Here is a 26666-nt window from a genome sequence, read left to right on the forward strand (position 1 = left end):
AGCCCTGCTTGTCCCACGACTACAGCAGGCAGGACCTGGCCCTCACCGACAGGCTCTTTGAATACTTGGGTTGCTCGTAGGGTTGTGTGTGTTCCCCCAAAGTGATGGGGGGAGTGGGTGGCAGTGGTGACTGTACATGTATGCCCTGCCTTGTGATGACCATTTGGACAGTGAGGAGCGTGTGTGGTGAAAATGCATCGCGTCTGATTCGCCAGTGGCCCAGCCTCAGAGCCTCTCCTGCTCGCGGGGTGCCCGGGGCCTGCTCTCACCAGCCGCTTCTGCTTTCTGTCTCTTTTCAGTACCTGCAGATGAAATGGCCCCTCCTCGATGTCCCCTCCAGTGCTACCGTCAAGGACACCAGGTCACCGTCCCCAGCACACTTGGTAAGTCTGTTTCTCCTTAAAGTGCTCACCTCGGCGGTCACTGCTTCCCTCCCCCTGATGAAGCTGCCGGGTCTGGTGGTGTTGCCTCCAGTGTGTGGGTCCCCTGAGCTGTCGGGGCTGCACTTCCCTCCCCCTCCCACCTCAGCGCACGCACACACACACACACACACACCTCCTGGGATGGTGTGTGATTGGAAATGCCGTCTCACCCTGGCCCTTCTCTGCTGCCACTGGAGCCCTGCTGCCCAGAAATGGTGTCTGCCTCCCTCTGTCGCAGCTCATTCAGCCTCTGCTGCCCCCTCCGAGCATGAGGTGCAATGGAAGGGGCTCTTCTGTAGGGGATGTTCTAGGAAAGAATGAGGTGAGGCACGTGTAAAGGGAATCCCTGCAGGGCAGCCGAGGCTCTTCTGCCAAGCCCTGTGGCTACTCGGGCTGCAGAGGGTGGTCGGGATGGTCCTGGAGGGCCAGAGCTTGGGGCCCAAGCAGGTCTCACCTCCTCAGCACTTGCCACAGACTGAAATTGAAAGCAAATAAGAGATGATCCTTGTGCCAAGCTCAGCATGGACAGGGTGAACCTGTGGCGGGGGGGCGGGGGGGGAGCGGGGGGTGCAGGCTTAAAGAAGACAGACAAGAGAATAAAGCTGGGGCTAGGTGGGACGCTGCTCTCTGATGGAGAGACAGCGCCACGGCCTGCAAGCTGAATCTTTATTTTATAGTCAGACTAGTGACCCGGTGCATGAAATTCGTGCACATTAAAAGGGGATTAATTAGTGCCGAAACCGGTTTGGCTCAGTGGATAGAGCGTCGGTCTGCGGACTGAAGGGTCCCAGGTTCGATTCCAGTCAAGGGCATGTACATTGGTTGTGGGCACATCCCTGGTAGGGGGTGTGCAGGAGGCAGCTGGTCGATGTTTCTCTCTCATCGATGTTTCTAGCTCTCTATCCCTCTCCCTTCCTCTCTGTAAAAAATCAATAAAATATATTTAAAAAGTGGGGGGATTGATTAGACACCCTTGAAAAGCAAAGGGCCTCAGGTCCTCTCCTCAGCCCGTGCACAGCCCAGGCCAATTTAATATTGCTATTTGCCCTTTCTCTATAATAGAACTGTCAGAGATGAAAGAAAATTAGTAAAATGTATATGAAAACCTTCCTCATGTCAGAATCTGGGGCACACCACGGGATCCAGAGTCAAGTCCCCACCCACCCACATGCACCCCGGCTGGCCCCTCCCCATTGGGCTAGATCCAGACCTGTCCAGTCCCACCCGTGTCAAGCCCTGCCGGGCAGGGGGCGCAGCCTCAGGTCCCCCAGCCCAGACTGGGGCGGGGTGTGCCTTGAGGCCCCATCAAGCCCTGCCAGGTGGGGGACACGGCCTGAGATCCCCTGTCAAGCCCCGCTGGGTGGGGGGCATGGCCTGAGGTCCCCCGTCAAGCCCTGCCAGGCGGGGGGGAGCAGCCTCAGGTCCCCTGGCCCAGCACCGGGAGGGGGGCGCAGCCTGAGTTCCCCCGACCCAGCACTGGGGATGCACCTTGAAGTCCCCCATCAAGCCCTGCTGGGTTGGGGGCACAGCCTGAGGTCCCCTGTCAAGCCCCACAGGGGCGGGGAAGGGTGTAGCCTCAGGTCCCTGCTGATTGCTTGTTAAGGCTCCTTATGGGAACTTGGCCTCAGCTGTGGATGCAGCTATATTTGTGATGGAGTGATGGTCAATTAGCATATTCCCTCTTTATTAGATAGGATTCCATGAGGCAAAGTAAGGGTGTGGTCAAGATGTTTACAATGTTCTCCTGGGTTTTGAATCTACTCAATTACATGCACCTGAACTCTATCAAGCTCACATCACTCAGCCTCCTGGGACCACAGGTTCGGACCATAAGGTCAAGCTTACAACTACAGCCTTTGGCTATAATTGTGCTGGGACTTGCATGTGGCTTTGCCACGAGAGGATCGTGCCCTCTCATTAGTGCGAGGTTTGAACCTGTCCAAATGCTGTAGCCGCTTTCCACAGATCCTGGCCCTAGCTGGTTTGGCTCAGTGGATAGAGCGTTGGCTTCAATTCCAGTCAAGGGCACGTACCTTGGTTGTAGGCTCCATCTCCGTCTGGACAAGCGATGTGTCTCTCTCACATCCATGTTTCTCTCTTCTGTCTCCCCCTCCCTTCCACGCTCTGAAAATCAATGGAGAAAAGCCCCTTGGGTGAGGATTAACAAAACGAGACGATCCTGGAACCTTGCATTCCCCTTTCCTGGACTCTCCGTAAGAGCAGCCCTTGCCTTAGGACTACCACCCACAAGCTACCCGGTGTTACCCACTGTACAGCGAGCCTCGGAATCAGAGCAGGTGCAGCCAAAGCAAGCCCAGCTGGCACCACCTGTCCATTGACAGACAGGAAGACGTGGAACGCTCCATGTTTTTTTTTAATTTATTATGGAAAATTTCACGTCTTCCCTTCACCCACACTCCCTGTCCCACCACACTGGGTTGTTTTAAAGCAAATCCCACATGCATCATTTCATCGCATCCAGGACATGATTACAACCTGATAGTACTTTTTCATTCTAAGCTTCGAGTCCAGTTGAAGAGAAGGAGGAGATACATAGAGAGAGAAACAATGGTGCCATGAGCCCTTCTGATTCCCGGTCATCCTAAGTGCCCTCACAGGAGCAGGGCCCTTGGTAGCGGAGAAGCAATGTCATGTGCAGTTCTCCGATGACTGTCACAGCCATCTGTGGAGGGACAGCTGGAGAGACTAGTGTCTGTGGGGAGCAGTGAGTGGCAGGACCAGCCGTCCGGGGCCGGCTGCTCCGAGAGGTTCTGTGGCCGGTCACTAGGAACGAGCAGCCCATTGACCAAGCATCCCAGGAACAGGCCACAGTGACTGCCCCTCCAGATTCCTATTTCGGATGGCAGAGCGCGAGGTCCAGGCGCCCTCTAGTGGCGCAGTCTGTCACAGTGGAGGTCACAGCCTCCCGCATCCACCCTACCACCAACCTAGCTGTTCCCTCCCTGCGGCTCTTGCTGTTTCAGATCTCTGCAGGCCCCACCCATCCTGTGGCATCCTCCAGCCCACTCTCTCTGCTCTTCCCTCCACACATCGTCTCTGCACTCTGTCTAAAATCTCCATCCACTTTTAGAGGAAGTGAGTTCCCTTTAAAACTAGCACGTGCACTCTGAGATTCCCATCCTTCCTGTTGCACAGACCAGCCCATCTCGGAAAATTAAACTGTGAAGCCTGTGTCCAGCCCTCCTCTGCCTGTGAGCATGAACCTGTTTCCCTCCCAGTTTCCTGTCCGGCTTTTCACACAAGAGTTAGACCTGCCCCCTCCATCCCTGCACCATGTATTGTGCCAGTCCACTGCAGCCTGGCTCAGCTTCCCAGCTGCCATCTAATAGCTAAATCCAGTCATTTCCCCTGCTTTTTCTCAACACAGGTGACACCTGACAGTATTCACAACCCTCTGCTTTCTATGATCCTAGTATCATTTGTTTACCTCTATAAGCTTCCATTTTCTTTCTAGACTCTTTTCCTCAGTAAAACAGCTGCTCATCCTCACTTACCTTAGTGTGACACAAAAATATATAAAGTCCTGCTGGACTGGCATGGCTCAGTGCTTGAGGGTCAACCTATGAACCAGAAGGTCATAGTTCGATTTCTGTTCAGGACACATGCCCAGGTTGCAGGCTCAATCCCCAGTGGGGGGGCATGCAGGAGGCAACCAATCAATGACTCTCTCATCAATGCTTTTATCTTTTTATCTCTCTCTCTCCCTTCCTTTCTGAAATCAATAAACCTATGTTTAAGCATACATACACACACATATACACACACATACATACATACACACACAGACATACACACTAGTGGCCCAGAGCACGAAATTCGTGCATGGAGGGGGGTTCCCTCAGCCCAGTCTGCACCCTCTCCATTCGGATATCCCTGTCGCAATCTGGGAACGCTGGCTTCTAGCCGCTCACCTGCCTGCCTGCCTGATCGCTTCTAACTACCTCTGCCTATCTGCCTGATTGCCCCTAATCCTTCTGCCTGCCTGATCACCCCTAACCTCTCTTCCTGCCGGCCTGGTTGCCCCAATTGCTCTCCCCTGCCGGCCTGATCTCACCCCCAACTCCCCTCCCCTTCCCTCCCCTTCCAGCCAATTTGGTTCTGATTGGTCAGTTTTCTATGCCAGTCAGCATCAAAAGCTCTGTCTCCTAGGCAGCCATTGGCTCCTCACAGTTCACCCAGATTTGGTTCTAATTGGTCGGTTTCTATGCCAGTCAGCATCTCTGGGCCTATCTCCGGGCCTGATCAGATAGGCGGGGCTGATCAGCAGCCCCCGAGGAGGCCCAGAGAGAAACAGAGGTGCGGCTGCTGGTGAAGCTTGAAGAGAAAGAGAGAGGCAATGGCTGGTCAACAGCTGCCACTGAGGCTGCGGATCAGACCCTGACTCTCTCTCTGGGCCTGATCCGCAGCCCCCTCAGCAGTCAGTGCTGGGTTGCCATGGCAACCCAACACTGACTGCAGGACTGACTTCTGGTGTTCGGTCGAGCCTTCAGTTGGTCATTACAGACCCTGGGTTTTTATATAGTAGGAGAGACAGAGACCCTAAACTCTCAGCAAGGTTCTGTACTCATGACTGCTGCCAAGCAAACATCAGCCATTACAAATGTGTGCTCTGCAGATCCTCATTCAGCACTGTGCTGGACAACGGAAAAGCATGGACAGTTGATAAAGTCCACTGTAGATAGCAAAATGGATAATTTTCTAGTAAACTGAATATTGTGTGTCAACATAAGAAACATTCAAACCTGTGGAGAATTTTTGTGAGTTTATTTGAGCCAACCTGTCAACAATTGCCAGGAAGCAAAATCTCAATGGATTGAGGAAATGCTCCAGAGACGGGCAGTTTTGCACCATGTTTTATACATTAGAATCAAAAGAGAAGACTTAAGTAGGTTACATGAAATTCATTGGTGATAGACTAGGGAGGCAGGATAAAGCAAAGCAAGGAAACTTCTGGGATTGGATAAAAAGTAAAATGATAGACACATACATCTTTTACATAGTTGAGTACAGGATAGTTAATAGTCAACAGTTGACATGATAAAAATAGCAATGAGAGGATTCATAGTCTCTGCCCTGGTGCATTGGTTGTGCCCTGAGGCGTCCGGGAAAGGGGAAGTTACCCTGACATTCCAAAAGTAAATTATCGTGGATGCCAAAGACAATAGACAGGGAGATTCTAGCCTAGGACATGATTACCTGCCATAAACTGCTTTTAGTTTAAAAGTTGCATTTCAGACCACCCTTTATGGTTATTTTAGGTGTCTGGGTTTTCAAGGCCACCACACAGGCCTTCCCTGAGCTTGTCAGGTTAGCACGTGGCCCCTTTTCATCCACACTTACTCTCTGTATTCTCATATGAAAAACCGGAAACAGTCTTCAAAAGCTTGAAGACCATTTATGGGAGAAAAGCTTACCATTAACTTGAAGTTCCACGGGTTGGAAAAAGAACATCATTTTCAGTTTTCGAATCCGAACATCTCATTCCCACTTGAGCTACATGCATGTGTAGAGCAAAGCCTGAGGTACACGGTGTGTGTGCTGCAGCTGTATGATACAGTGGGTTTGAATCCCAGCTCCGCCTTTATTTGTGCAGCTTCAGGCAGATTACCTCACCTCTCTTTTCCTTGGTTTCCTCATTTATAAGATGGGATTCAGAAAAGGATTTGACCTTAGAGTTGTGCATAACTGAATTTACAATTGTGCCTAACACGAAGTAAGCCCTCAGTAACTGTTAGCTTACCACCATGTTTGTTGTTAAGAGAGGGAAAGACTGCCCTAACTGGTTTGGCTCAGTGGATAGAGCGTCAGCCTTCCGACTCGAGGATCCCAGGTTCGATTATGGTCAAGGGCATGTACCTTGGTTGCGAGCACATCCCCAGTAGGAGGTGTGCAGGAGGCAGCTGATAGATGTTTCTCTCTCATCGATGTTTCTAACTCTCTCTCCCTCTCCCTTCCTCTCTGTAGAAAAATCAATAAAATATATTTTTAAGAAAAAAGAGAGAGAGGGAAAGACCATTAAAATACCATTTAATTAGCAGACTAAGAGGTGATGAGGTCCTGAATTAGTTGCATGGATTGCAAAGGTAATAGAGATAATGAGCCTATGGAATTTAACATCTACTCTTTGAAGAATATGATTTCATTGTCTGGGATGGGGCTCGTATCTTAGTTGTTGTTTTTTGTTTGTTTGTTTTTAATATATCTTACTGGTTTCGGAGAGGGAGAGAGAGAAAGAAACATCAATGATGAGAAAGAATCATTGATCGGCTGCCTCTTGCCTGCCCCACACTGAGGATTGAGCCCGCAATCCAGGCATGTGCCCTGACCAGGAATTGAACCATGACCTCCTGGTTCATAGATCGACACTCAACCACTGAGCCACTCCGGGCCAGGCTGGTATCTTAGTTTTTTAAGCTCCGAAGGAGATTCTCAGGGGCCGTCAGAGTTGAGAATCGTTGCCCTGATTGCAAATCAGAGGCAGAAGGGGAAGGAGTTAGAGATGATCCCGGTTTACTCCTGTGCATTCTCTAGGCTAGAGGCAGAAGCAGGACTCGAGGTTACTGAAGTAGTCATGGAGTTTTTTTATTAGAAAAATGAAAATATTTGATTACGAAATTTATTATAGAATCATGAGCAAAACATTCTAAGATGAGTTTTGCCCTAGGAGAAGGGCGATGAATACCTGGAGAGATTCAGTGAGTCAGGTCGAAGCTACCTCTCACGGAGATGTGTTGAAACAAGTCGTAACTGGGCCGGTGTGGGGATGGAGTTCATTACGACTTGGATTTTATGCCTTCTAAACAAGCTCTCAAAGCTAAGCAGCAGGCCCGACTGGGTGACTCAGTGGTTGAGTGTCAACCTATGAACCAGGAGGTCACGATTCAATTCCTGGTCGAGGCACATGCCTGGGTTGTGGGCTCGATCCCCAGTTTGGGGTATGCAAGAGGCAGCCAATCAATGATTCTCTCCCATCATTGATGTTTCTATCTCTCTCTCCCTCTCCATTCCTCTCTGAAATCAATAAAAACATATAACAACAAAAAAAAGCAGCAAATTAAGTAACAGTGATATTTCCTAGGTAACCCCTCACCCGACCCCTCACAGCCCCGTCTTTCCCTCCACTCTCCCTGGAGCTCTACGCCCAGCCTTGCAAAACAGATAGACGCACGTCCAGACTATAACCAACCCCGAGATAGGAATCCCATCTGTCTCTTCACATTTGTGTCGCCACCCCCTGTCGCCACGCCTGGTGCAGGGGAGTTGCTCCAGGAGCGTCGGTTGAATGACGGGAAGAATAAATGGGCTGGTGCATTCCTTCTGAAGCCCTCTCCACCCCTGCGCCCCGTCCCTCTTCTCATTCAAGGTTTTTTAAATTAAGTCTTTTTTAAACCATGAGATGGCGCATGCGCTGTGTGGAACACTTGGGAAGATGCCAGAGTACACAGAAAACGACGTATAACCCCACAGCTCGCGTTTTGTCATACAGCGTTTCCATCTTGTCTCTGTGCACGTGCCCTTGTAACTTGTCTGCTGGGTGATGGCCGCGTGCTTCCTTTATGAGAGCGAGCGCCTGCTTCAGCACAGCACAGGCGGTGGGCCACTCTCCGAGGCGAGTTGCACGTCCCGTCCCAGGAGCAATGTCGAACCAGCGCCGGGAAACCTCCTGCTAGAGAGTGGCTGCCTCGCTGCTCCGCCGCTGAGCTGAGAAGCCTGACCGCCTAGCATGCCGGTTCTCAAGGAGAAACACTTTGGAATTGTAGTTGCTCCATCTTCTTAGCAGTCTACCTGTGTAGACTAGAAAAACATCCATAACTCGTCACATAGCCTGTTACTGCTCTGCTCTGCCTCCGGTACTGATTTCAATTCTTATCATACAGTAGTAACTTTTTAAAAATATATATTTTATTTATTTTTTTTACAGAGAGGAAGGGAGAGGGATAGAGAGTTAGAAACATCAATGGGAGAGAAACATCGATCAGCTGCCTCCTTCACACCCCTTACTGGGGATGTGCCTGCAACCAAGGTACATGCCCTTGACCAGAATCGAACCTGGGACCCTTCAGTCCGCAGGCCAAAGCTCTATCCACTGAGCCAAACCGGTTAGGGCAGTATTAACTTTTTTTAAATCACTTTCATCAAATGACCAAATTTCTTTTTTTTTAAAAATTTTTTTTTAATGTTTTTATTGATTTTAGAAAGAGAGAGTGTGAGAGGGAAAGAGAGAGAGAAAGAAACAGAAACATCGATGTAAGATAAAAATATCAAATCAGCTGCCTCCTGTACAGACCCCAACCAGGGACTGAACCTGCAACGTGGGTATGTGCCCTGACCGGAAATCGAACCCAAGACCCCTCGGTGCATGAGACGATGCCCAACCAACCGAGCCACACCAGCCAGGACAGTATTATTTTTTTTATCTGGGAAAATTGTAAGAATAATACAAGGAACTCCCATATGCACCTTATTCAGATTCAGAAGTTTTGCCCCATGCTTTGCCTTTTTCTCTCACACATGGGTGTTTTTATATATATATATTTATTATTTCAGAGAGGAAGGGAGAGAGAAACATCAATGATGAGAGAGAATCACTGATTGGCTGCCTCCTGCACGCCTCCCATTAGGGATCGAGCCCACAACCTGGGCATGTCCCCTGACTAGGAATCGAACTGTGACCTCTTGGTTCATAGGTCAATGCTCAACCACTGAGCCACACCGGCCCGGCCACACACGGATTTTTTTAAAAACAACTTGAGAGTAAGTTGGAGACGTTGTGCCCCTTTAGCCCTGAACACTTTCGATGTATTTCCTGTGAGACCACAGCAACCACAGCACAGTTATCAAAATCAAGAAATTGGCATTCCATATTATTATCTAACTCATGGTATACAGTACATCCCGGTTTGGGTAAATGTCCCCGTCATTATTTGTTACAGCCACGTGGTTACTTTCTGGAGTTCAGTCCGTGACCACACATCGCATTTCGTTGTTGTGCCTCTTCAGTCTCCTTTGCTTTAGTGAGTTCCTTAGCCTCCGTCTTTCCTGACCTGACTCTGACATTTTTTGAGAATGTCCCTCCGTTTGGGTTTGTCTGGTGTGTCCTTGCGGTCAGGTTCAGGCTGTGTGTGTTTGGCAAGAACACTCCTGCGCTGAGTTGTGTCCGGAGTGCATCGCGGGGGAGGCGGGCCCATGGGGTACGTTTGTCCAGTCCCAGTGATACTCGCCTTGCTCCTTTGGTCCAGGGGGTGTCTGCCATATTTCCCCCTGTGGGGAAGTTACTTTCTCCCTCTGTAATAATAAGGGCTCTGTCAGTAACGGCTCTGAAGCCATGTAAATGTCCCTTTTCTCGCCCGATGTTCCCCCACTAGCTTCAGAAGGCACTGATGGCTGCCTGCCTCCATCATTCCTTCTATTAGTTTCTGCTGTTGAGATTTAACTTTGGGGAATCCTTACTCATATCTGCCAGCTTATTAATCTTAGTATAGGGCCGAGTGGACATTGTGGCAACTCAAATCTGTGCATCCATAACACTGTGAAAAAGATGATAGAGGAGAGAAACTAAAAACCAATATACGAATGTGTTCCTGAAGAGAGACCAAAACAAATGAAAGAAGACCGTAACAGACAGAAGTTAACTGGGCTGTAAGAACAAAAGCTTGAATTTATAGATTGAAAGAACTCACCCAAATTCTACAAAGTAAATGAAAATTGACATTTACCTAGACACATCCTAGCAATCATTTGAATTGTGAAGATTTAAATTTTTTTCCCTACAAGCATCTTATGTATTAAAAAAAAAAAAAAAGGCAGTTGCTAAAGGAACAAAAATAAAGGTAACCTCAGTGCTCTCTTTTGCCATCGTCAATGTCAGCAAACAGTGGAAAGGGAGAGCTTTGATAAGGAGAGATTAACCCAAGAATTTTCTGCCCTGTCCAATTTGCAAAGACCTCAGAAATGTACTGCCCCTGCCCTGCCGGTGTGGCTCAGTTTGTTGGAGCGTTGTCTGTGCACCAAAGGATCGCGGGTTCAATTCCTGGTCAGGGCACATACTCAGGTTGCATCTTTGGTCCCCAGTCGCACTCTGATCAATCTCTCCCTCGCGCTCTCTCTCCCTTTCCCTCTCTCTCATTAATTTTTTTTTTAAGGCATTGCTGCTTAGAACCTGGAACACACTCCAGTTCCCTGAGCTTTGTATCTCTGCTATTATCCTGCTGAAGAGGCTCTTGATTAACCTTTATGTCTGTATCACCTGTAGCACACTGCTTGTCATATTAGGAGCTCAGAAAGTATTTGTGATATATTAACTAGAGGCCCAGTGCACGAAATTCGTGCACTTGGCAGCGGGGGTGGTGTCCCTCAGCCTGGTCTGCGCCCTCTCGCAGTCCGGGAGCCCTCAGGGGATGTCTGACTGCAGGCTTAGTGCTGCCACGGAGTTAGGAGAGACTCCCGACTGAGCGGCGCTCCCCTTATGGGAGCACACTGACCACCAGGGGGCAGCTCCTGCGTTGAGCACCTGTGCCCTGGTGGTCAGTGAGCATCATAGTGACCCGTTGTTCTGCTGTTCGGTCAATTTGCATATTAGCCTTTTATTATATAGTACTAGAGGCCCAATGCACAAAGATTTTTGCAAGAACGTTCTTCCTTCCCCTGGCTGTTGGCACCACCTTCGCTCCAGCCAGAGCCGCCTTTCTGCCTTCCCACACTGCCCAGAGGCCCGGAGCAGCTGGGGCAGTGCGGAACGCCTGCATCATCATGACGACGACGCAAGCGTCTGGCCACTCAGTGCCTGTGTATGCAAATTAACCCACCATCTTTGTTGGGTTAATTTGCATACTCGCTCCTGATTAGCTGGTGGGCATCACGAAGGTATGGTCAATTTGCATGTTACTCTTTTATTAGTGTAGATATAGACCCTCATTCTCCTAGTTTTTTTCTCCAGTCCACAGGCCTCTTTGTGGTTCCTCAAATGTGCTGAGCACACTGCCCACCTCAAAACCACTGCATTGTGTTCCTTTTGCCCAAATGCTCTTCCCCACCTACCTACACTTCCAGCTCCCCACTTCCTTCAGGTGTTTATTCGAAAGTCATTTCTCATTGAGGCTTTCCCTGGTCAACCTGTGACTTCTAACCCACTCCCCCTTCACTTTGTACCTGCCTTTCCTGGCTTAGTTTTTCCCCTTAGCATCTATCACTATTTAATACTAGAGGCTCGGTGCACGAATTTGTCCACGGGTGGGATCTGGCCAGGCGGGGGAGAGGGGGGGCCTGCGGGCGGTTGGCTGGCCAGACAGAGTGAGGAGTCCAGAACTGGCATGGGAGAGAAATAAAGAGAGGCCTCGGGGAGTAGGGAGCTATCTCCCAGTTCTGGATGAGCTCTCATGAGGTGCGAGAGATGGTTGTTGCGGTGATGTGCCAAGGCATGGGGCTAGGGAGGAGACAGCTGAGGAATGTAACTGGGAGCTGGAATGGGATACATGCAAAGAAAGCTGTTCTCCGAGCAGTGAATCTGATGATCTCTAAAAAGGAGAATAGACACTGGATGTTCTCGAGGTGGGGCGGGGGGCACTGTCATTTATGTTCATCGCAAACATTAGGAAGAACTTAGCCTTTGCTGTGCGGAATATGAGGGGATTTGCTTACAGGGACTTCACTTATTTGCCAGCTTTCAGGTTACCTGATCCTGGCTACATGGATTTACAGATTAGTTTTACCTAAATTAACCCAAAAGGAAACGTACAGGTAGCTTCGAAAGATTCCTGCAACAAACCTTAGATTGAAATACTGATAACAGCACAAAACAAAAAGAACATGGCAGAGCCGACACTTTTTATCGATTGAGTTGCGTGATGAGAAGCATCGAGAGCCCCTGGCCTAGCTGATGGTGTGTCCCAGGGATGAGAACCAGAGTAGCACTGAAGCCCCTGGAAATCTCGTTCTTTCCCAGCTGAGCGGTCTCAGCAGACTGCGGGCAACAGGTCCGGTGGGCCTCTGGCCACTTCAGACCCCACCCTCCCCTGTGTGTAGTATGTCAATGCTGTGAGTGGGCTGGAGATTTGGGAACAATCCCAGTTCCCTTTTCCCCCCAGCCCTGCGTTTAAGCATAGACTCTCTTAAAAACTGTTCTGGTCACCAGAAAAGAAGTTTGCTTCTATCAGTAAATAGACAAGTGAATGCAGATAGAACAGCTTTCTTAAATATATGAAATCGGGTATAGTTAGTGATCCACTGAAACTCCTAGTGTTTCCTGGGCCGTCTGCTGGCTGGTCCCATGCACCGAAGGGCTGCCTTCCAGTTTGCGGGTTTGATCCCTGGTCAGGGTACGTGCTTTGTGAGTGATGCCGCTAAGTTAAGGCTCATCTTTGCCTGAGCTACAAACCCTTATCGTTCTGCTCCCTGAAGTCAGGATCAGAAAGAAAAGGGAACAGTGAGTGATCAATAGCAGCAGGAGGTTTGTGGGGACCTTGAACAAGCTGCTGAGAGCAGCAGGGCGATTTGGGGAGGCAGCTCTGGGGTCTGGGTGGAGCTGAGGCTGTGGGCTTTCCTTTGAGCTTGGAAGTAAGTCCTGAACAGCGGGGGAGGGGATACATTGCTTCCTCCCTGGGGAGCAGGAGTTTGAAGACTTTGGCTTGGACCAACTCTAGAAACAGACGGAGTCGATGTGAAACACCTGAACTAGGAAGGAGTTGGGTGTGTTTGACTAGAGAGAAGGATTTAGGTCCAAAGAGGCTCTGAGATGCTCTTCTGTGAAGAACTCTGGCTTTGGCTGCCTTGCTGGGTGAACACCTGTGCCTTGGCTTATGTGATTGTTTTCTTAAAATATATTTTTATTGATTTCAGAGAGGGAGATAGAAGCATCAATAATGAGAGAGAATCACCGATCAGCTGCCTCCTGCACACCCCCCACTGGGGACTGAGCCCATAACCTGGGCATGTGCCCTGACCAGGAATCTATATATATAAAAGGTTAATATGCAAAGTGTCCCCTTGGGAGCTCAACCAGGAGACTGGGAGTTCAATTGCTCGCTATGACTTGTGCTGACCGCCAGGGGGTGGCATGGAAAATGGCGGGCAACCAGTGGCAGTGGTGGGGTCATTGAGGAAGCAAGGGAAGGAGGAGGCGGGAAGGTAGGGAACCTGATTTAGTCCTGGACGCTGGGCAGGCCTAGGGACCCTACACGTGCACAAGTTTCGTGCACCGGGCCTCTAGTTAAACCATAATCTCCTGGTTCATAGGTCAATAACCACTGAGCCACGCCAGCCAGGCATTTATGTGATTGTTTTTACTGGGTTATCGGCTGTGAAGTGGAGAGGGGTGGGGTGTTCCAGCATTTCTACTCTGTGCCTGAGAAAAAGCAAGAACTTTTATTTGGGATGGTTAGGGTTAGCCTTCCTGAATCAGCCCCAGAGAGCCCTCCTGCTTACTAGCCCAGGGACTACATCTGAAACTTTGCCTTCCTTGCTCTGGACAATGCTGCCACCTACTGGGAACCAATGATAATAGCGTTTAAATTAAGATACTGTACCTACATTTCCAAATATAACTCACATTTTCCTGCCTTTACTTAACTCTGCCACTCCTGATGAGGCCACTCAACAGCACATGGACAGTCGAGATTTCATAATACGATTAAGTATTTTTAAGTGGATATATATGTCAAATCATCACATTGTACTCTTTAAAGATATTACAATTTTATTTGTCAGTTAAACCTTAGTAAAGCTGAAAAAAAATCTTTTCATTAATAAAATGATGTAAATAAAAAACATGCGCTCCCTGGCAGGGGTGGTTCAGTTGGTTGGACATAGTCCCATGCACCAAAGGGTTGCCTCCCGGATTGCAGGTTTGATCCCTGGTCAGGGTACATGCTGGAGGCAGCCTATTGATATTTCTCTCTCACATCGATGTTTCTCTCTCACATCGATGTTTCTCTCTATACATATAAAATTTAGAAACAAAACATGCGCAGAGTCTTAATGAGTGGAGACGTACCACAATGTTAATAGTGACTGGGTTGGGCTGGTGTGATTGTATTTCCTAATGCTTTATAGCATACTAGTAGTTTCAATACAGAAAGGACAAAACAAAATCACCCATAGTTCCACCACTCAAACATAACTACTGTTTACATCTTGGTGTACTTCTATTTAGTCTTTTTTTTTTTTTCTTTTTCCTCCTGGGGTTTATGTATTTATTTTCAATGTAATCATTCTGTAATTATGAGCCCGCTGTGGCCAGCTGATAGGAAGTTGTTCATGGTCAGGTACCTGCAGGGTCCAGCCAGCGCCACCTAGTGGTTGTGGTTCAGAACGGCCTGGGAGCTGGAGCCCTGGATTCCCGTCCTGCTCCACTACTCTGCTTAGCCTGGCATCTCTGCTTAGCCTACTGAAAATGGAACACCACTGCTGTCAGCACACAGATACTAGGAGATGCACAGGCTGGAGTTTTCGTTATGAGTACCAAATGGGCACCATATGAAAGGAAAAAAGGGCTTGTAGAATCTATGGAATAAAAAGTTCTAATTGTAAGACAGCAGTTTGGCGTTCCAGCCCTGGGGCTGCCTCCAAATCGCCATCCTTTTTACAAGTCTCTTTGCTAAACAAATCTCTTCTCTACTTGCAAGTCTGTCACCTTATTTTAAAAATTTATCTAAAAAGCCCTAGCCGGTTTTGCTCAGTGGGTAGAGCATCAGCCCGCAGACTGAAGGGTCTCGGGTTCGATTCTGGTCAAAGGCACATGCCCAGGTTGCAGGCTCGATCCCCAGTAGGGGGCGTGCAGGAAGCAGATGATCAATGACTGTCATCATTGATGTTTCTATATCTCCCTTTCCCTTTCTCTCTGAAATAAATAAAAATATATTTTTTAAAAGATATTATTTAAAAAATTTTTTACCTAAAATAAAAGGTATGTCTAACCTTTCTCTCTGACCGAGATGTTTTGACCAGGTTCTTGGGGAGGCCAACAGTACAGAGGAAGGGGAGATATGGGGCCAGTTCTGCCACTTGCCAGCTGAGTCGCCTGACCTTTCTGAGCTCAGTGTCTTCGATGGCAATGACCATCACTGCTTTGCCAGGTTATAATAAGGCCTAGACAGTATGCCTCGCTCTGTGCTTGTATAAGGAAAACCCTATTGTTAAGTTACTTTAAGGCATTTAAAAAATTAATTCATTTTACCAATACTAGGACGCACAGGTTTTTCCCATTTTAACATTTCTGAAATCAGGATATGTTGATATGCAAGGGTTTTTTCTTTCTTAATAATTATATGAAATAATGGTACTCCTTACATTAGCTAGTGTTTGCAGTGTAACAGCGAGGTAACTAGGTCGGCAGAGTGAAGTGAGGCTGGGAGAGGTGCACCGTCCTCACACAGGGCTGCTGTGTCTGCGCATCTGAAAGCGGCACCGGTTATGTGAGCTGAACATACGTTGCACACAAATGTGTTTAGAAGAGGGGATGTTGGAGGATGGCCATCATCCCTCCTGCTCCTGCTGGTCCTTTCCTGCCGTGTAGCCCGCTCCTTTCGCTCGAGGGCTGTGTGAGGACTGAATGGGACGGAGCATGGACAATACCTGGCACTTATTCGACTCAATGACTTACCAGCTGATTTCGCTCTCCATCTCCTTGGCAACTGTCCCTAGTCTTGTTCTCCATGTCTTTCAGTCGAATAAAGTTCCTGTCGTTCAGCACCCGCACCACATGCACCCGTTGACGCCCCTCATCACCTACAGCAGCGACCACTTCCCCCCGGGCTCCCCGCCCACACACCTCTCCCCAGAGATTGATCCAAAGACAGGTGAGTCCCCGAGCAGAGCTCCGAGGGGAGCGGGAGGGGCAGGCTTCTCCTCGGAGCACCCACTGGGCCTGGGTCCAGATCGTGTCCTCGGCCGTCTGCAGCCTTGACCCCCGGCTTTAGCCTCTTGGGTTTTTCCACCTGTACATTGTCTGTACCTTCCGTGCCACGGGCTTACCGTCAGGGTGAAAGGAAATTAAGGGAGATAGTCCACAGCGAGCATGTGGTGTGTCTCCGTCTCTGTTTCTGTTACTTTAGAATCTCAGCACTTTGGGAGTGGAGTGATCTGGCGGGGGGCGGGGAGGGATTCTCTCTCTCTTTTTTTTTTTTTTTAATTAACTTTGAAGTCTAGCACAGTGCCAGCTGTGCCCCCTGAACGAGACTTCAACCCTAAACCGAATGTTTCAAATGGAGTACCCACGTCCCGCCAGGCTATCAGGCAGCAGGGCTGAGCTGGCTTTTTTTTTTTTTTTTTTTTAGCTTGTTCACCAGACCAGGGAGCCACAGTCTTAATAAAATTCCCTAAAATTCCCAGTTACCGTGGCTCAGAGTGTTTGGGGGTCCCGCTTTAGAGAAATAGTTAGGTTGCGGATAAGGAGGCCACCTCTGGACGTGGAGTCCAGCGTCGTTTCTCCATAGATGAGGCAGGTTTCCTAGAGCAGCAGTCAGCTGGTGACTGGGGGTACCGGGGTCTGCGGGCCCACACTTCCTTGTCCGTGTCTTGGCCGCTAGCCCCTGTATCGGCAGCTGGGAGTTAATCCTGCCAACAGGAATGGTTCCACGGAGCCGGAGCCGCTGCTCTAGTCCTGCCTCCATGAATGTCCTTGACCAGCGGGCCGCGGAGCTGGGAGGTGACAGAGGGCTGGGATTCGAAAGAAAGAGGCTGCCAAGCTCCAGAACTCGTGGGGACCTGGGGCAAGGAACCTTCCAGACGATGTTATTTTCAGGCGGCCCAGTAGGGCCGGGGAACAGGCTGACACCTCTCTCTTTGGGAGCAGGAATCCCCCGGCCCCCTCACCCGTCGGAACTGTCTCCGTATTACCCGCTGTCTCCTGGAGCTGTTGGACAAATCCCCCACCCCCTCGGCTGGCTCGTCCCACAGTAAGGAAACCTGGAGCCTCTCTTACCTCGTCCCATCCTGAGGCCGAGTTCGGCTCTGCACCTCCAGCTGCCCCACCCACGGGGGCACCCTCTCACCAAAGCCCCAAGCTCAGACTCCCTCCCCGCAGCTTCCTCCCAGTCCTTACTCCTACTTCCTGCCCCTTATTCCTCATCCTTTCTTCCCAGCCCTGAATGTTCCCACTTTAGCCAGTATGCTGACCACGTTTCCTTGCTCCTGGCCCCTGCAGGCAAGGACAGCCCATGTACTCCCTGCCTCCTGGTGGCTTCCGGCACCCCTACCCTGCCCTCGCCATGAACGCCTCCATGTCCAGGTGAGTCCGGGGACGGGCTGTGAGCCTGAAGTGGCCGTGCAGGGAATGGCTGTCTGCTAGTGGCCTTGCCATTTCTGCCCATTAAGCCGCTTTCTTTTGGCGGCAAACGAGGAGGCCCAGGCTGACTTTTCTCCCGCCTCTCCAGGAAGGCCCCTGCCCCGTGGTGGGAAGGACCCCCACACCCACAGGTTCCCTCTTCCCCAGTGTCTCTAAGAGAATATCCAAGCCCCGCCACTCAGCCCTCTGGTCCCGCCCTCCCGCACACTGGGCTTTGTGGTGTTTTTTTTATTTTTCTACCTAGTTCCTGGTGTGTCTGGTCTGGACATACTCTGAGAACCACTTCTAAGGGGTTTTATCGTTTTCCCAGATTGTGTCTGGCCGGCTTTACTTATTTGTATTACCTGCCTTGCCTTTGAGTCTGAAAGCTCTGTGACTCTGTTTCTGGTGAAACCCTTTTTCAGCCTGATTTATGGAGACGATTGTGTAACCCACTTCGTATTGAAGTAGAACATACATAATAGTACATGCATCGTAGGTATACAACTCATTTCACACTGACGCCAGAGACGGAGGAAGGTCAATTTTCCCTCAGTGATGTCAGGGGAGGGCAGAGGGAAAGGAGAGTATTGTGCAGGGCCAGCTCGGCCTGACCATGGTACCCCCAGTGACAAAGGAAATGCAACCCACATACGCCCGTGTTTTCCCGTCGTACGCCCTGGTTTTCCTCCTCCCCGCTTCCAGCACCAGAAATGGGAACCCTGTGCATTTGCAGGGGGCGGGCAGGCTTGTTGGGTGTTTCCCAAACCTGATCTGTCCCGAAAGGTCAGTGATGGCCTTCCCTTCCTCACACTTGGCCACAGCAGAGGTGCTGACCTGCCTCTGCCGGAGGGCAGGGCCACCCACACCCACTGCTGGCAAGCACTCGGCCTGAATCCCTCTTTCGTCCTCTCCACCTGCTACACAGCCTGGTTTCCAGTCGGTTCTCCCCTCACATGGTGGCTCCGGCCCATCCTGGTTTGCCCACCTCAGGGATTCCCCACCCCGCCATCGTCTCCCCCATCGTCAAGCAGGAGCCGGCACCCCCCAGCCTGAGCCCAGCCGTGAGCGCGTGAGTACCAGGCAGCCTAGGCTGGGTCACCAGCCTCTAAGCAGCAATGGTAATTTCCTTCTCTCTCCTGGTGGCATGGAGCGGGCAGCCCAGCAGCCTCCCTCAGCCCAATCCTCTCCCCTGGAAATGGTTCCCTTTGACTCTGAGACATTCCACATCTTTTCTCATTAAAAAAGGTTTTACAGCCCGACCGGCATGGCTCAGTGGTTGAGCGTCAACCTATGAACCAGGAGGTCACAGTTCGATTCCTGCTCAGGGCACAGGCCCAGGTTGCAGGCTGGATCCCCAGTAGGGGGTATTCCCCAGTAGGGGGCGTGCAGGAGGCAATAGCAGATCAGTGATTCTTTCAGGTCATTGATGTTTCTATCTCTCTCTCTCCCTCTCCCTTCCTCTCTGAAGTAAATAAAAATATATATATTAAAAAAAAGAAAGATTTTTACAGTTCTGGCCAGTTGCTCAGTGGTTAGAGCATTAGCCCTCGGCCCAAAGGGTCCCAGGTTCAATCTTAGCCCCAGTCGGGGCGTGTCGGGGAGGCAACTAGTTGATGTCTCTCTCTCTCTCTCTCTCTCTCTCTCTCTCTCTCTCTCTCTCTCTCTCTCTTCCCCTCTTCTCCCTCCCTTCCACTCTCTAAAGACCAATGGAAAAAATATCCTCGGATGAGGATTAAAAAATAAATAAGTTTTACAATCAGGATTTAGAGGCTACAAGAGAATCGGAGAAAGCCTTTAGCTTCCCTTCCCCCATGATGCACGTGAAAATGTGGGGCCCAGAAAGGGGGCTTCTCTCGGGTCATAGGGCTTGGTGGCAGCGCCGAGACCAGCGCCAGGGCTGTAAAGGGCAGGAAAGCGTCAGTGCCTCATGGCCCAGGAGAGCCCACCCCTTGTTTCTGCCCAGGGCGCCCTGCCCTTCATCTGTATCACCTGCGGCCAGTACAGCCCAGCCATCACCACCCCCCTGCTCCTCCATCAGGGAATTCTCCTTCCATAGGGTGTGGCCTAGGTGAGGTGTGGCCTAGGTGATCCAGAGGGTTGGGTTGGAACTACTGGAGGCGCTCAGGTGCTGAGAGCAGCCACTGGCCGCTGGAATTCGCATCGAGCAGCTCCCCTTCCCTCCCCAGAGCAACGGCTCTTAGAAACAGTGGGAGGCAGGGGTTGGAGAGCTGGATGACAGCTGACACCTGCTAACCCACTTCCCAGGAAATCACCAGTCACGGTGAAAAAGGAGGAAGAGAAGAAACCCCACGTGAAGAAGCCTCTTAATGCCTTCATGTTATACATGAAGGAGATGAGGGCCAAGGTGGTGGCTGAGTGCACCCTGAAGGAAAGTGCCGCCATCAATCAAATCCTGGGAAGAAAGGTAAGACCGGCCCGACCCGCCAGGCTGTGTGGCCGGCGTCCCTGCGTCCCTTGCTCCCTGTCTCTGACCCACTCCGCTCCCTCCCACAGTGGCACAACCTGTCCCGAGAAGAGCAGGCCAAATACTACGAACTGGCCCGGAAGGAGCGGCAGCTTCACTCCCAGCTGTACCCGACCTGGTCAGCCCGGGACAACTACGTAAGTGCTGCTCGGACCCCGGAACAGCATCGGCTCGCGGAAGGGGGAGGAAGTTGACGACGCGGACGGAGGACTCCTGAGGCCAGGGGATGCCTGTGTTTCTCTAGAAATAAGGAAGGCAGGTCCACAAGGACACAGTTCTGGTGTCCTGACAACAGACTTCAGTTTGGGTCCCTCCCGTTGGGTGGGACTCGGCCTTCGACTCCCTACTTCAGGGCTAGCGCTGGCGGCGGAATGTGGCCGGGGGTTCCTGGCCTGGGGCGGAGTGGCCAGCGCGGGACCTCAGCCGGCATGTCTCCGTCCCTGAAACTAGGCAGGTTTTTGTGTGTATGTTCTTATTTGCTTGCTTCTGCTCAGAGGGTTCGTAGCTGAATTAGATTTTTTCGGTGGGACCTAGGTGGAAAGACAAGCCTGAAGGGCAGCGACAGGGTGGGGCCTTTCCAAAGACGGGACACGCGAGCTGGAGGGCAGGAATCGATGGGGAGGGGCACTCCACGAAGACACACTTCTGAGACTCGGGGGTGGGGGTGAGTGGCCCCCCTTCTTATCTGGGAACCCCCCTGAAAAGCCAGGTGTTCTGTCTCTGTGGCCTCTTCCTTGGGCCGTGTTTTTTAGGGTAAGAAAAAGAAGAGGAAGAGAGAAAAGCAGCTGTCGCAGACACAGTCCCAGCAGCAAGTCCACGAGGCAGAGGGTGAGTCTCAAGGAGCCGCTGCCTCTTCCCTTTGCCTCCCGCTGTCCCAGCTGCACTGCCTGCGCGTGACACCGCACCGGGTGGACACAGTGACCGTGCCGGGTGACAGCTGCCTGTCCAGGGCCCCCGCCTCGTGTGCTCCCGCGGGCATCACTGTTACCCTCGTGTTAGAGATGGCCAGCGAAGAGCCGGGGAAGTTCAGGGATTGGATCCCAGCACTTGCTCACTTTGGACCTTGGGCGCTTTGGAGCGCGCTTCAGTTGCGTCTTATTGGAGGGACAGGTCCTGAAATCAGTACGTGAGGTAAAAACGGAAGGTTTTGGAAACCCCCTCAGGAAGGCGGATATTAGGGGCTGTCAGTGGACCCAGCAGAGTCAGCTTTGCTGCCAGTGTCTGGTTGATTGAACACCAGAAGAAATAGTTGGCTCAAGTTCAGGGGCCACTTTGTGCCCAAAAAAAATGTGTGCACCAGAATCACACCTGGCACAGCTGTTCACACTGTGACAAGCACTTCGTCACGCCGCTCATCTCATGCTCACTCCAGGATGGGTATAAAAAGCCACCACCATAAAAGGAAGTGCTCTTCCTTCCTTCCTTCCTTCCATTCATCTACATATGAGCACACATACATAAATTATGAAAATGCTGCAAAAATCCACTGCCTGCCACGCTGCTTAGCAGGTGCCACACTATTGCCGATAGTACCATAAACTAAAGACCATCCCCGAAGTGATGAGATGTGGGCAGGGAAGACAATGGTGCAGTAGATGGAGCTGTCTGACCGGACTGAGTTGGTGGTGGTCACTGGCGTTGCCCCTTCTCTCTGCTCTAGGCATCCCTGAATGCAGCTCCCTCGTCTTGAAAGCTTTGGATGCAATTCCAGGTCCTCGCTTCCCTCCCAGGAAGGATTCCTGTGTTTCCGGAGATGCGGTGCACAGCCAGGCCTCTTCTGCAGCCTCTGCCTCGCCAGAGCCACTAGCTGCTCACTCTCCCTTGTGTTTTTCCCCCAGGTGCTCTGGCCTCCAAAAGCAAGAAGCCGTGTGTTCAGTACCTGCCCCCCGAGAAGCCCTGTGACAGCCCTGCCTCTTCCCATGGCAGCATGCTAGACTCCCCGGCGACCCCCTCCGCAGCCCTGGCCTCACCGGCTGCCCCGGCTGCCACCCACTCGGAGCAAGCCCAGCCCCTCTCCCTCACCACCAAGCCAGAGGCCCGGGCCCAGCTGGCTCTTCACTCGGCTGCCTTCCTGTCAGCTAAGGCTGCAGCCACGTCCTCTGGCCAGATGGGCAGCCAGCCCCCACTCCTCTCCCGGCCCCTCCCCCTCGGGTCCATGCCCACAGCTCTGCTGACTTCTCCCCCTTCCTTCCCGGCCACGCTCCATGCACACCAGGCCCTCCCCGTGCTCCAGGCCCAGCCTCTTTCCTTGGTCACCAAGTCTGCCCACTAAGCTGCCCTGTGACCTATGCAGGCTGTCAAGTGACCCATCAAGTAGTAATGATTCAGAAGAGGAAGAAAAAAAAAAAGGAAACTTTATTGGTCAATATTTGACCACCCTGGACTGTTCTGTAAAGTGACTGGTAACAGCAGCACTTTACATTTTGTAGATGTAACCAGTAGCTGACCTTAAGGCTTTTTTAAAAAACAAACAAAACCCACAAAAAAAACCTTTAAAAGAAAGAACTGAAAAGTAGTGTGTCATTCTTCCCGTACGTGCAGTGGTGGATGGACCTGGGCAAAAGACCCTCCTCTCTCTACCTCTCAGATGCGCCTCCTCCCTCCTCTCGCCTCCCCATGTGCCCAGCTCCCCACCGGGGCTGCGTGGCCACTGCTGCGACTCCTGGCCTGTTGCTTCTTCATCTAGATCCCCTTCCTGGACATTTCTTTTGATCTCGCCCCAGTTCTTTGCTCAGCTCCATGGGTTCCTGCCTCCATCCTTTCGTCCTCTGCCCAGTGTAAGGCTGTCACCATGTGAGAAGACACTGCCTGGTTTGTCTCCACCAGCACCCCTTCCCCCAGCGGGCCCCACCCTCCAGCCTCCAGCTTTCGAGGGGAAAGGTCCTCTGAAATGGTTCTTCCCTACACACAAAGGGACTCAAGGTGCCTGCCACTTCCTTAGTGACGAAGTCCGTGTTCCACCCTTTACCAGTCAAGATCTCCCCCTCACAGTCCCAGAGCGGCAGACAGGAACTGCTCCGAGGCTCAGTCTAGCCGTCTGCCAAAGTTCTAAACACCCTCCCTCCCCGTCACCTCACATGCTTCTGTGTGTATTTCTTTTTGTTTTTATGGGGTTTTTGGAGCAATTTGAACTCCCAATAAGCTGTTTATTTTCACAAAAGAAAATAAAATTGCAGTTGCAAGACCTTTTGAGTGTCTTAATCCTTTTGTTGAATCCAGTCCCCTTCTTCATACCAAGCCCTATGCTAGTTTTGCAGACATGCTAAGATGATGAGCACTTTGGAGACGGATATAAAAGATGCCTGATACAATCAGACAAATCCAGTCCAGCCTCGAATGTTCATCAACCAGTCAGTATCAATAACTGGTCCAAAGAAAGGAACCCTTGCCTTCCCTTTGCCTTTTAACTGCCAAGACATGAGAGGCATTCTTTGTCTGCTTTGCATGGTACCTAGCACTGCAATTAATTTTTCTGTAACACCTTTATTGAGATACTAGGGGCCCAGTGCACCAAAATCATGCACTGGGGGGAGGGGGTCCCTCAGCCCAGTCTACACCCTCTTGCAGTCCAGGAGCCCTCAAGGGATGTCCGACTGCTGGCTTAGGCCCACTAAACGATCAGTCGGACATCCTTAGCACTGCCACCGGAGGCGAGAGAGGCTCCCGCCACCACCACTGTGCTTGCCAGCTGTGAGCCCTGCTTCTGGCTGAGCAGTGTTCCCCCTGTGGGAGCACACTGACCACCAGGGTGCAGCTCCTGCATTGAGCGTTTGCCCCCTGGTGGTCAATGCACATCATAGCGACCAATAGTTCCACAGTTTGGTCTATTTGCATATTAGCCCTTTATTATATAGGATAATGCATATAACGTACAATTTACCCATTTAAAGTGTATAAATTGGTTTTTAGTTGTGTTCAGAGTTGTGTACCCAACATTTACATCACCTCCAAAAGAAACCCCATACATACCCTGTGTACATCACCCTCTGTTTCCTGCAGCCCCAAGCAACCACTGATCTACTTCCTATCTCTGGATTTGGCTATTACGGACATTTCATTAAATAGAATAATACAATATGTGGTTCTTTCTCACTGAGTCAGCATATTTCATGTTCACCCATTTTGTGTAGTATGTATCAGTACTTCATTTTTTTAAATTATGGTAGTTAGCCGAAACTGGTTTGGCTCAGTGGATAGAGCGTCAGCCTGCGGACTGAAGGGTCCCAGGTTCGATTCCGGTCAGGGGCTCGTACCTTGGTTGCAGGCACATCCCCAGTAGAGGGCGTGCAGGAGACAGCTGATCCATGTTTCTGGCTCTCTATCTCTTTCCCTTCCTCTCTGTAAAAAATCAATAAAATATATTAAAAATAAATAAGTAAATTATGGTAGTTATATGTAACAAAATTTGCCATTTTAACCATTTTAAGTATACAATTCAGGAGCATTAATTATATTCCTAATGTGCAACCATCACCACAAACTGAAACTTTTTATCTCCCCAACTCATTCCTCCTCACCCCAGCCCCTGGTACCTAAAATCTACTTTCTGTTTCTATGAATCTGCCTACTCTGAATATTTCATATAATTGGAATAAAAACATTTGTCCTTTTGTGCCTGGCTTATATAACTTAGCATAATGTTTTCAAGGTTCACCCATGTTGCTGCATGTATCAGAATTTCTTTTTATTTTGAGCCTTGGTAAAATAATTTAGTCTTCCTTCTCCTTTTTATGAGTACTTGCCAGGTTTTTTACTCTTCTTGGATATATAGCTTTTTTAAATTGTAGTAAAATACATATAAAATTCACTATTTTAACTTTTTAAGTGGACAATTTAGTTGTATTAAGTACATTTACAACATCATCAAACCATAATCACTATTGACTTCCAGAACTATTTCATCTCCCAAACAGCAACTCTGTACCCACTACATAACTCCCCACTCCCTTCTCCCCCCAGACCTCAAGAACTTTTAAGCTACATTCTAAATTATAGATTTGCCTATTCTAGGTACAGCACAGAGTTGAAATAAGATAAGGACTTAGAACTACCTGTTTAATAAATAGATTCATATAATATTTGTCCTTTTGTGTCTGGCTTATTTCACCTAAGTAGTAATGCATATTTTGCAACATACCATGGATTCTCTTGTGGATCACCTATGCTGCAGCCAAGAACAGCTATTCACAAATGAAAAATACTTCTTTTAGGAGCTTCCATCAGGAGTCTGGAGGAGGGCGGCCACGGGCAATATCCTGTGTTGCAGAACAAACAGTATAAGAACACTGTCGGTGAGGTGAGAGGCGTATGGAGAAAGATGCCAAGAAAGCAAAGCATGTACACTCTGGAGAAACTCGCATGCATCAGCACACCAGAAGACATGAAAAACAAGTGTTTGCCGCAGCATTGTTTACAAGAGCAAAATCAAAACAAACCAGCCCAGCCAGTGTGGCTCAGTGGTTGAGCATTGACTTATGAACCAGGAGGTCGAGGTTCGATTCCGGGTCAGGGCACATGCCCAAGTCGTGGCTCTGTCCCCAGTTTGGGGTGTGCAGGAGGCAGCCGATCAATGATTCTTACTGATGTTTCTATCTCTCCCTTTTTCTCTGAAATCAATAAAAATATATTTTAAAAATAAAGTTAAATTACATGGAGGCCAGTTGAAATGTTCTATTTTGATCTCCCATGTCCCAACCTAAATATCCATCCACCCTCTCAACATTCTGCCCTACCATAGGCCTCAAGGTCAACCCTTGGTTCAACCCAAAGTCAACTGCTCTACTGTCCCCTAGACCTCAGCCCTTCAACTCTTGGTACCTTGTTCTACCAGTCATATCTGTCTTGTAATCATGGTCATTCTCTCATTAGATCTCTGCCTCAGTCAACAAAAATGTTCAATTCTTTCCCATATTAGAAACCCTATTTCACATGCAAATTCCCAGAAAAGGTACTTTCTACAGACCTTCTATTCACTAATCCAACTGCCACGAGGTTTTGCTCTCACCACTCCACTGAAATATGTAATTCTAATTCCTTATCTTCCTTCAACTCTGCGCTGCATTTGATTTCACTTTCCTTCTAGAAACATTCGATTCTATAACACCTGGGATCCCTCAAAGGATGATGAATGAAGAAACTGGAGACAAGATGATAGTGTCCCAGAAAACAAGTGACATGACTAATTGTAGCACTAACGCTACAAAAAAGCCTGCAGGATAAAAATTGTACATATGGCCCTGACTGGTTTGGCTCAGTGGATAGAGCGTCGGCCTGCAGACTAAAGGGTTCTGGGTTTGATTCTGGTCAAGGGCATGTACCTTGGTTGCAGGCTCAATCCCCAGTGGGGTGCGTGCAGGAGGCAACTGATCCATGTTTCTCATCGATGTTTCTGGTTCTCTGTCCCTCTTCCTTCCTCTCTAAAAAAAATCAATAAAACATATATTTTTTAAAATAATAACAATAAAATTTAAAAAACCGA

General features: G+C 49.9%; 1 protein-coding gene and 1 long non-coding RNA gene across 2 annotated transcripts in view; one reads left to right on the forward strand and one right to left on the reverse strand.

Annotated features, from left to right (window-relative positions):
- The window catches only part of TCF7L1 (transcription factor 7 like 1), a 165065-nt gene extending 141693 nt beyond the window's left edge, over positions 1-23372 (forward strand). The window contains exons 4-12 of the mRNA XM_054728100.1: positions 300-383; positions 16102-16234; positions 17230-17332; positions 17581-17664; positions 18629-18772; positions 19969-20128; positions 20218-20325; positions 20941-21016; positions 22027-23372. Of these exons, the coding sequence (XP_054584075.1) occupies positions 300-383; positions 16102-16234; positions 17230-17332; positions 17581-17664; positions 18629-18772; positions 19969-20128; positions 20218-20325; positions 20941-21016; positions 22027-22460 (1326 nt within the window). The 3' untranslated portion in view covers positions 22461-23372. The remainder of the gene's footprint in view (positions 1-299; positions 384-16101; positions 16235-17229; positions 17333-17580; positions 17665-18628; positions 18773-19968; positions 20129-20217; positions 20326-20940; positions 21017-22026) is intronic.
- Positions 2481-25366, reverse strand: LOC129151842 (uncharacterized). Its single transcript, XR_008558522.1, has 3 exons — positions 25326-25366; positions 24442-24526; positions 2481-2546 (listed from the first exon to the last, which is right to left on the reverse strand). It is a non-coding gene; the product is annotated as an uncharacterized LOC129151842 (long non-coding RNA).
- Between the last annotated feature and the right edge of the window lie 1300 nt (positions 25367-26666).

Source organism: Eptesicus fuscus, chromosome 16 (assembly GCF_027574615.1).
Source record: "Eptesicus fuscus isolate TK198812 chromosome 16, DD_ASM_mEF_20220401, whole genome shotgun sequence".
NCBI classification, from domain to species: domain Eukaryota; kingdom Metazoa; phylum Chordata; class Mammalia; order Chiroptera; family Vespertilionidae; genus Eptesicus; species Eptesicus fuscus.